The sequence below is a fragment of the Globicephala melas genome, chromosome 18 (genome assembly GCF_963455315.2).
Source record: "Globicephala melas chromosome 18, mGloMel1.2, whole genome shotgun sequence".
Classification (NCBI taxonomy): Eukaryota; Metazoa; Chordata; class Mammalia; order Artiodactyla; family Delphinidae; genus Globicephala; species Globicephala melas.
This window is the reverse complement of record NC_083331.1, coordinates 64568819-64585644: the sequence shown is the minus strand read 5'-3', so window position 1 is coordinate 64585644 and position 16826 is coordinate 64568819. Positions and strand designations below refer to the sequence as shown.

General features: G+C 42.5%; 1 protein-coding gene across 1 annotated transcript in view; it reads right to left on the bottom strand.

Moving 5' to 3' along the window:
- Positions 1-16826, bottom strand: part of LOC115853301 (ATP-binding cassette sub-family C member 4-like) — a 166779-nt gene that overhangs the window by 66041 nt on the left and 83912 nt on the right. The window contains 1 exon segment of the mRNA XM_060287854.1: positions 11294-11373. Within this exon segment, the coding sequence (XP_060143837.1) occupies positions 11294-11373 (80 nt within the window).

The window sequence follows — 16826 nt, the reverse complement described above, 5'->3', positions numbered from 1 at the left end:
GCACAAGTCACGGAGCTGGAGAGCCCAGGTTACAGCCATTATGACACATTTAAGCCTGCTCCCAACTTCCTATCATTATGCTAAGTATTTAAAATGTCCATTTCAAAGGCTAATGATTATAACAACAGCAGATGCCGTCTACCAGGTGTTTACTGTATGCAAGGCACTGTGCTAAGAGCTCCATGAACATTCACTTAATCATCATCTCATCCCACGAGGTGATTTTATCTCAGGAAATGATCTTGGCTTAAAAAGACAGCAGACAGAATAGGAACCCAGGGCACCGAAGGATGCTGATTTAAACATCCATCTTTCTCGGGAGAAGTATGATATCATGGCGTACAGCTTCAGGCGACAGGAACGCAATCAGCACTTAGCATCTCCTGCTGTGAAAGCGGGGCAGGGTTGGGGGGACGTGCAGATTCACATAGCGTCAGCCAAGGCCTCTGAATTTTAGTCTCAGATGGATACAAATCCATGGTGACCTGTACAGGTCACAGAGCGCTGGGGAAACACAGCGAAGAACGTGTGAACACTTTTTTGAGGATTCTAAGCGACTGACAACTGAATTTCACAGGCTGGTTTAACAGAAAGAGTGGCATGAATAATTTGCAGGTAGTAATCACATTTGATGGAAATTTTGACCTAAAAGGAGCTGGGCTGGGAAGGTTGAGATGCTTGTCCGAGTGAACACCAGTTGTTCTGTGTCCTCTCAGAGCCAGCACCTGCATCCTGTGCTCTCCAGCGCAGGGCCCTCCCCGCCTTGTCACCCAGGGCAGCTGGCCCCGGTGCATCTCTGAGGGACGGGTTAGCGGGGTAATGCCTGTATCACAGAGATGCAGGTTATCGTTTCACAGCTCTTCCAAATCAGTTTTCTCAGGGGATCCTCACAACCATCTTGTGAATAAGAAAACTAAGAACTGTCCTGTCCATTTACAGATAAGAAACATGAAGCTGGGAGGTAAGTAGTTGTCCTAAGTTTTCCCGGAAATTTCGTGCGTTCCTTACAGAAAGCCAGGAACTGTTCATGCTCAGGAAATCCCAGAGCCACAGCTGCAGGCAGGAGGGGCCTGGAAGGAGGAGGAAGCTTCCAGAACTGTGACTTTATGACCCGGAGCCCTTGTGAACCAAACTGCATGATCTGGATGTAGACCCATGTGCTTTTCCTGTTTCTCCCAGTCTCTGCCTTGGTATCAGTATAAAACTCAGAAGAGGAATGGAATTCTGAAGGAACAATAACAATCATAAGCGGAGAAGAATAGGGCTGTCTGACCTCTCTCCTATTATACCTACAGCTGAACAATTTCTTACAGCCAACAGATTAATTGATGTGTCCCACTCTGCTACACCCTTCGTGCTCACGGGGACGGTCCTTCCAGCTCCTTCTATGTCTAGCCTTAAGTAAAGTCACTTGGCTTGCCATTGTTGGTTGTCAGGAAAAAAACCTGCTGAAATGTCAATTAGGAAAAAATCCAAATTACAGTTTTTTAGCAGATTCGCATCATTTGATTGGACAACATTCACCAGTTTCAATAATCTGGCTCTCCCCAGGTGAGGGTCTTTTATGACTAACCCAGCCCGGCAGATTACCTGGGAAGCAGAGGTAAGATCAAAACAAAGGGCTCGGGGCTTCCCTGGTGGCGCAGTGGTTGAGAGTCTGCCTGCTGATGCAGGGGACACGGGTTCGTGCCCCGGTCCGGGAAGATCCCGCATGCCGCGGAGCGGCTGGGCCCGTGAGCCATGGCCACTGGGCCTGCGCATCCGGAGCCTGTGCTCCACAACGGGAGAGGCCACAACAGTGAGAGGCCCGCGTACCGCAGAAAAACCAAACCAAAACAAAACAAAACTGTAACTCCTATCCTACAATACTCATTACCCTTCAATTACAGTATAAATAGAAGCAAAAGGAAAAACATGGAAGGCTTCTAAATGTAAGCTCCTAAACTTAATGCCAACCTAGGGTTAGCGTTGAGTCTGCATGTAAGCTGACAGAGTACCTTGCACCTCTCCGGAGGCTCAGAGATCAGCTCTGGTTCCCAGATCCCTCGTTTCTCACCTCTGTTTCCTTTGACCTCACCCACCTCGGTTAACTCCGTTCAATCAGAACACTGGGGTGTCATATCTGTATGATGAGATGTACACAAACCCTAAGTCTAAGCTTTTCTAAACTTGTCTTTTCCTTGGCATACACTAAGCACACCTTCATCCCTCATTTGGCTGCCTTGGATCTTTTCACAACCACACCAGCTCTGGAACCTGTGTATCCTTCAATTAGCTCCCAATTGAGAGTCACAGCTAACTCCGCTGAAGAGTGAATGGTGGTGTCTGGTTTACAGTTTGTTAATCAACACAACAGAAAGCACTGGGGAAACATAGTGCACTTCTTCCCTTGTGTTCAGCGTATCTCATTGATCAATAGTTTCCTTTCTACCTTTTGTCAGGGTTCATGCTTATTACAAAATTCAAGACTGAAGTCCATTTATTTGCTGCTTTTAAAAAGGCACACCTTAAAAATAATAGCACATGAAGGTGGAGATGAAACATTGAAAAAGGTACCCCATAAAAACACTAGCCAAAAGAAAGCTGGAGTATCTATCTACACCACTATGAAAATGAAGTTAGGAAGGATTCCTAGAAATAAGGAAAACGTTTCATAAGAATAAAGCATTGATTTATCCAGAAGGTATTTTTTAAAATCTAAATTTGTATCATCCTTTAATAACATAGCTTCAAAATATATAAAGGAAAATCTGACAGGACTCAGGAGAAATAGGCAATTCCATACTCACAATGGGAGAATTAAACTCACCTCGATAACTGATAAAACAAGCAGATACACATCAAGAGGGATATAGAAGGTTTTGAAAACATGATTAACAAACTTGACCTAATTAAGAAATATACAATACTGCAGTAAATAACTACATAACACTGCAGTAAATAACTACATAACACTGCAGTAAATAACTACATAACACTGCAGTAAATAACTATATAACACTGCAGTAAATAACTACATAACACTGCAGTAAATAACTACATAACACTGCAGTAAATAACTACATAATACGTTCTTTTCAGTTACATGTATGCTATACTAAAGCAAGAATCAACAAACTTCAAGGGACAGAAATTGTACACAACATATTCTAACCTACATGGATTTAAGTAGAAATCGGTGACAAAAAGGTAACTAGAAAATTAATAAATGTTTGGAAGCTCACTAATACACTTGAAAATATCACCTAGTTCAAAAATTGTAATAAAATTAGAAAGTATTTTGGCAAAAGAAATGAAAATCTACTAATATTAAAATTTGAGGGCTGTAAACTACAGCTGTGCTTAGAGGTACATTTACAATTTAAACATTTTTTTAAAGGCTGCAGAGAATACATGGGAAATCTCTATATCGTCTTCGTAATTTTGTTGTGAACTGCAAAAATGCCCGAACAAAAAAATAAAGTCTTACAAAAAGAAAAAGCTAAAAGTCAAGAATTTAAAATATATCTTATAATTTTAAAAAAACCCCAGCATATTAAACTAATGTATGTAGAAGAATGGAAATAAGAAAAAAGTAGACATGAATGTAATCGAAAACTAACTTCTAAGCAGAAAAATCAACAAATACAAAGCTTGGTTCTTTGAAAGCACCATGAAATGTAAGGAAAAAAACAAAACAAAAATGGGAAATTTACCATTAATTTGAATTAAAAGAGGATAGCACAAGAGATACCATGGGTATTATAAAGAGGATATAATAAACATTGTGCTGATAAATTTTTAAATTTTAATGCAAAGGACAAATGTCTTGAAAAATGACATACAAAGACTGACATAAGACACAGAAAATCTGAATAATTCCATATTGAATTAAGAATTTGAATCCAGGGGAATTCCCTGGTGATTCAGTGGTTAGGACTTGGCGCTCTCACTGCCAGGGTGCCGGGGTGCCAGGTTCAATCCCTGGTTGGGGAGCTAAGAGCCTGCAAGTTGTACAGCGTGGTCCAAAAAAAAAAAAAGAATTTGTATCCACAGAAAAGACTTTAGGCCAAGAGGGCTACACAAATAAATTGTACAAAAGAAGTTTTACCAAACTCTTCCAGGAAATTTGAGTACAGCATTATGATGTAAAAACCAGACAAAGACATTAAAAGAAAGAAAAACTATAAACCAAACTGTCTTAGGAATATGAAACAACATACCAATAAACTGAATCTAACAATATAAAAATGATAATACTCCACAATCAAACTTGGCTAGGCAAGTCCAAAATTCACATGGCTGGCTGTTACAAAGGATACGCTGGAACTCCTGTGCAGGAGCTGAGGCTATTACCCACAGGCAGAATTTCTTTTTCTTCAGGGAAGGCTTAGCTCCTAAGTCCTTCCAACTGACTGAACTGTGCCCACCCAGACTATCCAGGATAATCGTTCTTACTTAAAATCAACTGATTATGGATTTTAATCACATCTACAAAATACCTACACAACAACACCTAGATTACCTTTTGATTGAATAACTGGAGAATGTAGTCTGGTCAAGTTGACACATAAAACTGACCACCACAAAATGGAAATATTTCCTGTCTTTTTTGAGGCCTGCATAATTCTGATACCAAAAGCTGACAAAATAGTTCAAGAAAAGCAAATTACAGGCCAATATTCTCATGAACAACAGAAACCAAAATTCTTGCCAAACATTAACAAATTACATACAATAATACATTAAAAAAAAGATACTATATCATGACCAAGTGGAGTTTATTCCAGGAATGTAAGGTTAACCTTCAAATACCAATCACTATAATTCACATTAAAAGAATAAAGGTGAATAATCATAGGATTATCTGAAGAGATGTAGAAAAAATATTTGTCCAAATTCAACACCTATTCTTTTTTTTTTTTTTGCGGTACGCAGGCCTCTCACTGTTGTGGCCTCTCCCGTTGCGGAGCACAGGCTCCGGATGCGCAGGCCCAGTGGCCATGGCTCACGGGCCGAGACGCTCCGCGGTATGTGGGATCCTCCCGGACCGGGGCGCGAACCCGTGTTCCCTGCACCGGCAGGCGGACTCTCAACCACTGCGTCACCAGAAAAGCCCTCAACACCTATTCTTGATTTAAAAAAAAAAAAAAGTAAAACTCTTGGCAATTGAGGAATTAAAGGAAAAGTTTTCAATCTGATAACAGATATCTACCTAGAAAATCACAGTTCAGATCATTCATAATGAAAAAATATTGAAAGATTTTGCCCTAAGAGTACAAGAATGTCTTATCACTTCTATTCCATGCTGTACTGGAAACTCTAGCCACAACAATAAGTCTAGAAAGGAAAATAAATATTGGAAATGGAGAAATAAAACTGTCATTATTTACAGCTGACATGACTGCTTATGTACAAAACCCTACAGAATTTTTAAAAGCACCACCACCAACTCCAGGAAATGCAAAATGAATTCACAAATAAATCAACTATATTTCTATAAACTAGCAACAAGCAGTTGAAAATGGTATTAAAAACAATACAATAATGTCATGAAAAAAACATCAACTATTCAGGAATAAATTAAACCAAAGAAATGTACGATGTCTATACTAAAAATTACAAAACATTCCTAAAATTAAAGAAAACCTAAATAAGTGGAGAGATACCATATTCATAATTGCAGATTCAACATTGTTAAGACTCAGAGTCCTCAAATCAATCTATAGATAAAAGAAAATATTAATAAAAATTCCAGCAGGATAAAACAACTTGAAAAGGCTTCTAAAATTTACACAGAAAAGAATCTAGAATGATCAAAACAAGCTTGACAAAGAAGTACAAAATTAGAAGACTTAAACTACTGGATTTCAAGTCTTACTAAAATGTATAATAACCAAGACTGCAGTATTGGTATAAGGATAGATAAACAGGTCGAAACTACTAGATTTCAAGTCTTACTAAAATGTATAATAACCAAGACTGCAGTATTGGTATAAGGATAGATAAGCAGGTCGGTGGAACAAAATAAAGTATACAGACGCAGACGTCCTCAAATACAGTCAAATGATTTTTAACCAAGGTGCCAATTCAGTGCATAAAAGTGTTTTTAACAAATGTGGCTAGAATAACTGGAAAAAAATAAACCTCAACCATGTACTACTCTTCCATACACAAAAAATAACACAAGATGCATCAATTTCTAAAAAGACAGAATAGGAAAGTATCAATATCTTCACGCTCCTAAGGATAAAAAGATTGCTTAGGATACAAAAACATGAGCTACAAAAGAAACAAAAGGGTACATGTTAGACTTCATCAGAATTGAAACTTGATCTCCATTAAGGATGTAAAAAGGCAAGCCACAGACTGGAAGAAACTATTCACAAAGGAATAGTATGAAATATATATTAAAATAAATATCTCCAATGGGGATTTGAGGGAGAGGGTGGGGACGGGATCAACACACCACAGAAACCTCAAAATGACAAAGTCATTGTTCAGTGAGAGAGGCTGAGATGCTTTCTACACACTTTCCCTGACATCTCTACACAATGAAATGCAAGGGTCAGTGGTACTGAGACAAGCAAAGGCAGTTCCACTCTTTGCTTCTATAAAAGCAAGTGACCCAAGCTATGAGCCCCTGGTCTCAGGCTGGCTTTGTTCCCAATATCCAGATGCAGCAGCTTGTTCTTTTGCGCTCCCCCCTCTGGAAAGAAATGACTGAGAACACCTCCTTCACATTTTCTTTTTCTTGGGCATTTTCACTTCATAAAGCTGCAGTCAATGTGTTTTGTGTGTGGTGAGGAGGGAATGACACGTTCCATGGTGGTCCCCGCCACTGCCAGCATTGGTGGCTCAAGCAACCTCACGATTAGCCCTTTGTGTCCGTGAAAGGATATGAAAAGTCAGTTGTTTGAGCTCAGCCAAGCTGCTGATTTTTTTTTTCCCCTGAATGAGGGGTGTGTGGGGAAAAAGGTTTTGCAATTCAATTTTCCTCAATAAATTACAGCATTTTGCTGAGGGCAGCTGTGTGCAAGTCCACATGCTCAGAGCAGTCCCAAACTTTTTTAAACAAAATTAAAATGCCTAAACCTGACTTCCACATCTTACCTTCGTCTTCACTTATTTTACTAATAGGAAGACTTCTTGGAAGTGATGATTTTAATGACAAGAATTGTAGATAATTAAGATTCCTTAATGTTATCTGGGACTCTGGCAAATCGTATGAAAACTACATTAATTTGAAATATTTCGTGCTCAATGGTCTATCTTGAAAATAATTGATTTTATTCTGTGAGTCTACATGGGAAAGTGTCCATTAATATCTTCAGGGATTACAAACCTAGAATCTCTGTAATACAAACTCACGAGGCGATATTTATGAGCCTGGAAACTGTCTGTGACAACCATTTTAATGCAACATAATGCCATTATCAGACTATTTCTCCTACTTAAAAATACAGGGCTTCCCTGGTGGCGCAGTGGTTGAGAGTCCGCCTGCCAATGCAGGGGACATGGGTTCGTGCCCTGGTCCGGGAAGATCCCACATTCCGCGGAGCAGCTGGGCCTGTGAGCCATGGCCGCTGAGCCTGCGTGTCCGGAACCTGTGCTCTGCGACGGGAGAGGCCACAGCAGTGAGAGACCCGCATACCGCAAAAAAACAAAAACAAAACAAAAAATACATGCGGTGTTTATTTATTTTAAAATTTTTATGTATTTATTTATTTGGCTGCACAGGGTCTTAGTTGCGGCACACAGGATCGTCGATCTTCGTTGCGGCATGTGGGATCTTTTAGTTGTGGCATGCAAACTCTTAGCTGAGGCATGTAGGACCTAGTTCCCTGACCAGAGATCGAACCCAGGCACCCCCCCACTCCCCCACCCCCGCCCCCGCACTGAGAGGATGGAGTCCTAGCCACTGGACCACCAGGAGAGTCCCTACATGTGGTCTTTCAAAAATAACTACCCATTATTTAGTGCTCAACATGCACTTAGATGTTATGCAAAGAATTTTATTAAAACGACTTCATTTTGTTTTCCCAACAACCCTTACGGAATTTGGTATTATTTTCTTTATTTTACAGATAAGGAGGTGTGGCTTTGTGGGGCAGAGACAGTAAGAGGGAGAGCTAGGACTCAAGCTTGGAAAGGGAGACCGCGGGGCTCCCCACTCCACCACACTTTAAAGCTGTTGACGTCATAAATGATTACCATGTGGAATCACACTACATAATTTTTTTTTATGCTGCCTTCCTTCTTCCTTTGGAATTGCAAACAGCTCCACTTTGGCCACAGCAACTGTAATGTGACTGGACAGGCCACATATCTGGTAGCTGCAAGAGTCAGTGTACATGATGGTGTACAAACTCGTGATCGCCCCTCTGCTGGGATGTGGTCTCTGAATGACATTGCCTGTGGGAATGGACTGTCCTGCAGTGTGGACCACTACTCAGAATCCAGGGTTTTCATCAGCCATACTTGGCATCACTATTACAAGACATTAAATGAATTATCTGATACCTCATTTACGGGAAAGACAAGGAATTAGATGAGGAAAAGTATATGGAATAAACACTTTAGAAGTAGTAAAAATAAAAATGAACATGATCAAGTACCTTCCAAGGTTTATCAAATATACCAAGGATAAGCAGAATCATCAAAAATGAGTTCGAACACATTTGGCACTAACTATGTCCTTTAAAACAGAACAAACACTTTCAAGCCCCTTCCCGATTCCACTCTCAGTTGACGACAGAGAGAAAAGACTGGTTCCCACTGGGAACACGGCTTCAGCAGCCCCTCCTCCCCACTATCCACAGAGGCCTTTTCCTCTCATCTGGGATCAAAGGTCGCTTTCTAGAAGCCACGCCCACCTCCTGGACCAGGCTCCCTTACTACCTCCAGCCCCACACCCAGTTTGCCTTCCAGGACTTCCCCCAGGGCGCTGCCACAGTTAGGATTCCAAAGGCGGCCAGGGGTGGATCTCTGTGTGTCTCCCTCCCCTTGGGGGCCTGGAGGGGAGGATTCCTGCCTGACTCACCCCCATACTTCAGGGCGTCAACGCTAATCCCTGTTTGTTGAGGGGAAGGAGGGGCAGAGGAAAATATTACCCACCACACACCCCCAACCCCAAAACTAAACACCCAACCAGCAACTCCTCCGCAGACCCTACATTCCGGATGGGCCTCTCTCTGGTTTTACTCAGACTCCTTCCAGGAGTAGCCTGCCTTCACTTCAGCTTCCTCCACGCCTCCTGAATTTGCAGCCCTTTGCAGTCTGGCCCCGCCCATCTGAAACCTGCTTCTTAGGTCACCAGAAGCCTCCTGATTTCTAAATCAACTGACAACTTTCCAGGGACTTAGCTTCTCCTTTGCGTTGAACAGGCCTGTCCTTCCTCGGTTCCCCAACCTATTTCCTCCTCTCTTCCTTGCTGTTCATTGTGTGTCTCCTCTGCTTCCCTCCTCTCTTGGCTTCCTCTCTGAATATGGAGGTTTCCGTAAGTTTCTGATCTTGGTCCCTAAAAATGCTTCACTCTCTCTGGGCAATCTTTTTTTTTTTTTTTTTTTTTTTGCAGTACACGGGCCTCTCACTGTTGCAGCCTCTCCCGTTGCGGAGCACAGGCTCCGGACGCGCAGGCTCAGCGGCCATGGCTCACGGGCCCAGCCACTCCGCGGCACGTGGGATCTTCCCGGACCGGGGCATGAACCCGTGTCCCCTGCATCGGCAGGCAGACTCTCAACCACTGCGCCACCAGGGAAGCCCTCTCTGGGCAATCTGATCCACTGTCACAGATTCAGCTATTACCTGCTCAGTGAAGAATACGCATGCACCAGGCTCATCCCAGGTCTCTCTCTCAAACACCAGACTCTTACTTCCAATGACCTGCAGGACGCCTCCACCTGGAGGTCCCAAACTTCAAGATAACTGAACTAAAAGTGGCAGAGCTGGGACTGGGAATCAGCGAGACCAGAATTTTCTCTCCTCACACGACTGCGCATGTTTTATCTGAAATCAGGTAGCATCTATCCCTGTCCTCTGTACGTCATACAAAAACATGTGACGGATTCTGATCATGATGGTTAACTAACCACGGGCTCAGCATACCGTGGGCCCGCCAGCTTTGGAAACCTAACCTTGGCCTTGCCTGTAGTAGCAAAGAAACAGAACCTTTCACAAAATCTCAATGTAATTAATGATCACTGTCAAAACGTGACACTGTTATAGTGAAAGACCACTTCTGGGAATAAATCACATGGCTTAACCCAGCAGGACATATTTATAACATAAGTTTGCAGAAGAGAAAAATAAAATCAGACATATCCCATCAAACATCTTTGCAGTAAAAGTACTCTGCCTCTGAGTCACCGCTTAGTTCACGTTGGTAAACAGTGGAAGCCTCTGCCCACAGGCTATGCTGTTTGCAGTGAGATATTCATTGCTGCGTGTCTCTGCGCAGCTTCTGATAAATACATTTCATTACCAAAATTAATTAATTAATGAAGAAAGTCCCCACAGCCTGAATCACTTTAAAGTAGACAAAATTCAATAACAGAAAAAACATCCCACATGAGCAACAATACTGAATGAGAGGATGAGAGATGAGATGACCCAACATTATTCTTTAGAACCTCAAGTTCACAGACAAAACAAAGGCTGGATACAAGATATTCCTGTGGGTATTTCTGTCTTTTTTTTTAAAGACACCTTAAGACAGAGCAATCAACGTGTGAAAAGAAAAGCTGTCTATAAAAACAAAAAAAAGACATTTTCTGAGATGACTTTGATCCCATATCTCTGTATCTTCCATTACTGCTCTCTGTTGTCTTTGCTCAAGTATTATTTTCACCTTATTATTACTATTCCTTTCTTTGTAAGTAACCCCACCTGGCTTTATCCAAAAAAAAAAACTGGTGCAGTAAATATTTGTCCTTTGTGGTAATCCGATGCATAATTTAGTTAATCTAGGCTATCTTTCCGTGAGAGGTGATTGTTTTTCTCTGTTTTCAAATGTGCTCACAGTGAAGGGAATCCACGCCAGACAGCTGAACGGCAGCGGGAGAACCACTTACCAAGCATGTCACTGCTTCGAACCAACCTTGACCGTGACTGTGTAGCCACTCCTACAGCACGTGTCACTCATGTTAACTCAGCCTCCCAATCACAACCACACCTTTCTCTTACAAACGTGGCCTTTTACTTAATTAAGATAACACAGTCAGGCTGAAAGGCCCATCTCAGCCCCTGTGAAAAGGCCTTGAAAAACAGGCACTTTGCTTTGCGCTGTGAGAACTCTGACATGACTGTTAGTTACCTGGATGAAATCAAGAAATGTCAGGGGCAGCAAGTCATCCATATGCCCAATGTCTTTGGAGAAACGATTCAAAATTCTTCCTGCAAGAACAGGATATGAGAAATTACTCATTTCCCCAGACAGGCCCTTTAAGAGAAACATCTCACGAACAAATCAAAACAATATTTGTAAAGTATATGTATGTAATATATTACAGATTCATATGAAATAAGCCAATGTCAGTGGTAAAGAAAGAGAAAATAGAATGATATCTAAAGAGAAACAAAAATGCCACCAAATGGCAGTGGGTGGGGGAGCCGAAATTGAAACCTGGTTTTTATTACAAAAGACTGGGGGGAGGGGCTTCCCTGGTGGCGTAGTGGTTAAGAATCCACCTGCCAATGCAGGGGACGCGGGTTCGAGCCCTGGTCTGGGAAGATCCCACATGCCACGGAGCAACTAAGCCTGTGCACCACAACTACCGAGCCTGTGTTCTAGAGCCCGCGTGCCACAACTACTGAGCCCACGCACAACTACTGAGCCCACGCGCCACAATTACTGAAGCCTAAATGCCTACAGCCCGTGTTCCACAACAAGAGAAACCACCACATTGAGAATCCCGCACACCGCAACGAAGAGTAGTCCCCGCTCACCGCAACCAGAGAAAGCCTGTGCACAGCAACGAAGACCCAATGCGGCTAAAAATAAAATAAATAAACTTATTTTAAAAAAAAAAATATGGGGAAAATCTTGTGGCAGTATCGGGAAGGGCTGGTGGATTTGAGAATGTTCCCTCCTTTTAGATCCATCCCGTCTAAGACTCATTCCAAGTGCTAAGTCAGCAAATAAACAGTTGTACAATACCTAAATTAATCCTAATTGTCACACTAATTTTGCTTTAGTGATCAAAAGTAATTTTGCTAAGTGATACTTTTTAAATAAACATAATTATAACTTCTCTGTAATGTTTTCCCTCCAGATGGTTCACAGGACCTCACATCTTGGGAAATTGTAGATTCCTGCCATTTCCAAGTTGTGAGTTTACTACTGGGGTAATAAGCTGTTATTTTCAGAGGTGCACTGGGTGTGACAAACACAGACTGATGCTTAAGCATCCAGGAAGACCAGAGGGATGGAAGCAGGAACACAGAAACATTACTTAGTGACTAAAGATCATCACTGATTTTATTTCCCTTCTCAGAATCCACGAAAACAGTGTATCCTAAAGGCTGCAGGATTGGAAGATGAGAAATAATTTCTAATAAATATCTAGTGTAAACTAAAAATGCCGCCTGCCGTATCAAGTAAACAAAGGATGCTGCAGCCATTAGGCACTGCAGCCAACCCCGCGATGGTGCACCCTGAGGAAACTCAGGATGAGAAAGCACAGGATACTGGCCCCGGAGAGCTGAGGTGCACATCAAAGGAATGATTTCAGTGAGCCTGGACTGTTGCATCTTCCCATACATAGAAAAGCAGTAAATTCCCTAACTTGAGATATCTGGTTTTCTTTTATTAACAGTAATCTTTTGATATGCTGGCTACCTGTTCTTTGTTGCAAAAACTCCAATGTATCCTGGCTCCGCCCCAGCCTTGCCTCTTTGGAGCAGTGTCTCAGAGCTCTCTCAGAGGCGTGGCCCGGGCTTAAGTCCTCAGTTTTGTCCACAGAATAAAGCATAACTCTCAACTTTTAGGTTGTACATTTTTTTTCAGTCGACACTAGTCGTTTTATGATAAAATTTAAAGAAATTGAAGACACGCACACACACATACACACAAACATATAGCCTATTTTGGGGTAGCAACTCCTGAGAAATATGTTATCTAGGCCCCTGAACTTCTTTCATAACTGAGGCTCCAGGAAGCCAGCCTGCAGGTGAGATGTGGGGCCTCTAGGTGCTCTTCCTGACCTCTGTCAGAGGTGACTTTCTCCCGAGGCCCTTCACACCAAGCCACAGCTGGACACTGAATGAGCAGAGGCTGGGCACTGAGTTTCCGCTGCCGGGATGAGCCAGCTCTGCTGTCCTCCGCGGGGCGCCTGGCTCACCGGAAGCACAGGGTGCGCCCAAGCCGGGGGCTGCAGACATTGGAGGCTTTCGTCCTCGGCCAGGCCAGGCCGTTACAGGCTGGGCCTCAATTCTCCTGTCTCAGGCTTAGGAAATACAGACTCCAGAAACCGTCTTTTAGTGACACGTTTGGAGGACCAGGGACAAATTTTCGGAGCCTCTAGGAATGCTTGCTTTAGAAGGTGATTCTCAGGATTAAAAGGGCTCATGCAGGTGAAGAACCCAGTCACAATGCCCGGTGAGTTAACAGGTGCTCAGCCACCAAGGTGAGGTACTGACTATTCCCCCCAGGTTCTGCAGCATCACGTCACCTCCGAAAGTCCACCAGACACTGTAGCAACGTCCACCTGTTAAAATGCACTTGCTGATTCAGGAGTGCTGGGGGAGCTAGAGAGTCTGCATTTCTTCCCAGCTGTCAGGTGACCCCCGTTTAAACTATTTCCCAGATCACACTTCGAGGGGCAAGAGCTTGGGCTATGATTTAATCAATTCTGCTTTAAAAATATTAAAATCAGATGGACAATTTTTCCACATATTCTCATGGATTTTGCGGCCTCCCAGTCATTTTTTAACTTCCCAAAGTAGCAATATAGAAATAAGGAAAACACACGTCACAAAAGACATAGTTTAAATGCTTGTGATTTCTTTGACAGAAAAATGCAACTTTTTAACATAGCAGGATTCAGAAACACTGCAAGTATGATTTTTCTTAGAAGGTGTTGAAAGCAGTACAGGAATTTTTTAAGATGAAAAGGCTACTCAGGGATGAACAGTAAGTGAAAACTACCCCTTTACCCTTCACCAGATGTGCAAGTCTTAAGGTCTGAGAGACCCAGGGTTGGCAAATAGTGTAAAATACAAGGAAAACAAAAACAATGAGAAAAACTATCTCCCCACATACAATGACTACAAAAATGGAACTGAACGTCAAAGCAGGTCAAAAACTAAAGTCTTGTTCACCAATGAGCTGAGTGTAGAAAATGTGAAATCAGAAAGTTCAGTAGCTACTTCCTTGCGCTAAGAAACATTAAGAGAATGAATGGTATTTGCAGAGTATTTCATCGGGCTTAGGGACAGACTTTTGGAAACAGAGCTGTGATTTTAAGTTCATGGCCTCATAGTGTTAAAGTTTTCTCAAAAGTCTCCAAATGAAATCCTTACGATGAATCCCCTTCACACACATGCCATGACTCTTCATCCAAATGACATGTGCTCCCTGCTGGAGTATCTCCAGGGAGGTAGAGGGAAGGGGGATTCACATGAACACCGGGAACCCAATCCATTTTCAGTCTGTTCTGTTAGACAGGGATTTCTCACATCAAACCGAATCTTGCCTTCCTAGAACATCCAACCTCTGCCGCTTCTTCTGCCCTTATAACCACACAAAGGGAACCTAATTTCTCTTGATATGACAGCCTTTCAAATACTCGACTGAAGTGAATCATATCCTCTCCAGCAACTACTCCCTGGTGCCTCACTGATCCCTCATAAGGCTCGGTGTCCTATCTTGGCCGCTGCCCCTTGACCAGACTCAGATGGACAGTCTCAGTTAATGCCTTGTGCCCAGTATTAAAATCAGTACCCCAGGTACTGGGGTAAATTGGTTTCACCACCTCCCCTATCCTGCATAGGATATAGTGAATCATGAAGCCAACAATAACAGTACATTCTGGAGGCCAGATCACATTTTGGACACATGTAAAATGAAAATCCACATCGCTCTGCACAGGTAGATTTGGGGAAACAACTGAGCGATATGCATAAACAACTCTAAGAGTGCATCCCTTCTGACCCCAAAATTCCATTTCTAGGAACATATCCCCAAGAGTTAATAAGTTCATCAAAAGGTTGAATGTGGCATATTTGTCAAGTCAGAAGTAGAAAACAACCCGAACAAGTCTGAAACAAGTCTATAATGTATTACGTACAATTTTAATTTTTTTGGACTTTCTACGATAACTGCATACATATTGTGTAAAAAGGTAAAGCAGGGAGGGGAGAGCAAGAGAAAGACAGGGAAAGAGGGTCAGGAGGAAGAAGGAGGTAAAAGGGAGGAGGGAGGGAGGAAAAGGGGGGGAAGAGAGGAGGAGGGAGGTACCCCCCCTTGAAGTCCATGGTATCCAAGAACCAATCAGGGTCCTCCTAACTGCTCTGGTTCACAGTTTTCTATCTTGTCCATAAGACAGAATATCATGAAAGATGACATTTGAACTTCTTGTCAAAATACAAATTCAGGATGATCATATTTTAAGAACTGAGTCTACAATCTAAGTGGGAGTCAGTCACCTCTAGAATTCTGATACCTGACCCATACCCAGGACTCCTCTACTTACTTATAACCAAACTGTAATTTAAAACTTGGAAGTTACCACGTCTAATCTGGGCCTTATTTTTTTTTTTTTAACAACAAAAAAAAGGTATATTTACATATAAAATACCGAAGTATATTTTTATTGAGGTATATTTTACATCTCATAAAATTCGCCCATTTCAGGTGTACAATTCAATGAATCTTTGTAACTTTACTAAGTGATGCAACTGTCACCAAAAATCAGTTTTAAGACATTTTTATGCCCACAGTGAGACCCCTTGTGCCATTTACAGGACTCCCTATTCCCACTCCCAGCCTCAGGCAACCACTAATCTACTTTCTTTCTCTATAAATTTGCTTTTTCAGGACATAACATCCAAATGGAATCGTGCGATAATGTGGTCTCTCGGTCTGACTTTTTCACTCAGTGTAATGTTTTTGAGGTTCGCCATGATGTAGTGTGTGTCTTTTTGAGTCCCATTCTTTACCACAAAGTGGCGTTAGGCACCAGCAAAAAAAGACCCCATACTAGGCCACACCTGACCTTGAGGGTAAGTCAGAACAGATGTTTCGTGAACGCTTTGATAACGTGAACTTGTTTATATGGGCCCACAGCTAGCTTCACTAATGGTTCTAGAACCTAATTCTTTTGATTAGAATCAGCCGTTGCAGAGATTCAGCATCCAGGAGTCCTGGGTCAAGGCCAGGCTCTGAGTCCAGTGGAATGTGGTGGGGCAGGGAGGACAATAAAAGATCCATTGTCCTGGTGAGAAATGGGATCTACGTCCAATCAGCCAATGGAGAAAAAGAGTGGAGTCCCTCCAAAGGGGCAAAGAAAATATACCTGAACCTTCCAGGTACTGTGCAAGGGGATGGGGCAAAATGGGTCCAATGGAGAGGGTGTTCAGTGGAACACGGAGACGGTCACCAGGCTGAAAAGGACCCCTGCGTGCATGAGGGAGCCACTAAGGCAGGCGGGCCAGCCTGGACTTCCTGCATCACCTTACACAAACTCATTCAGCTCGGACGAGCCTGAGAACAGGAGAGGGAGCTGCGGAAGTCAGGGCGCTCCGCATTTTCTTAGTCTTTGCTGTTAGAACAGGCCATCAGTATGGTGGCAGCCTAAAGAATGTCGTGAAATAGAGCAACAGGATTTAGGAAATCGTCAGTGGAAACA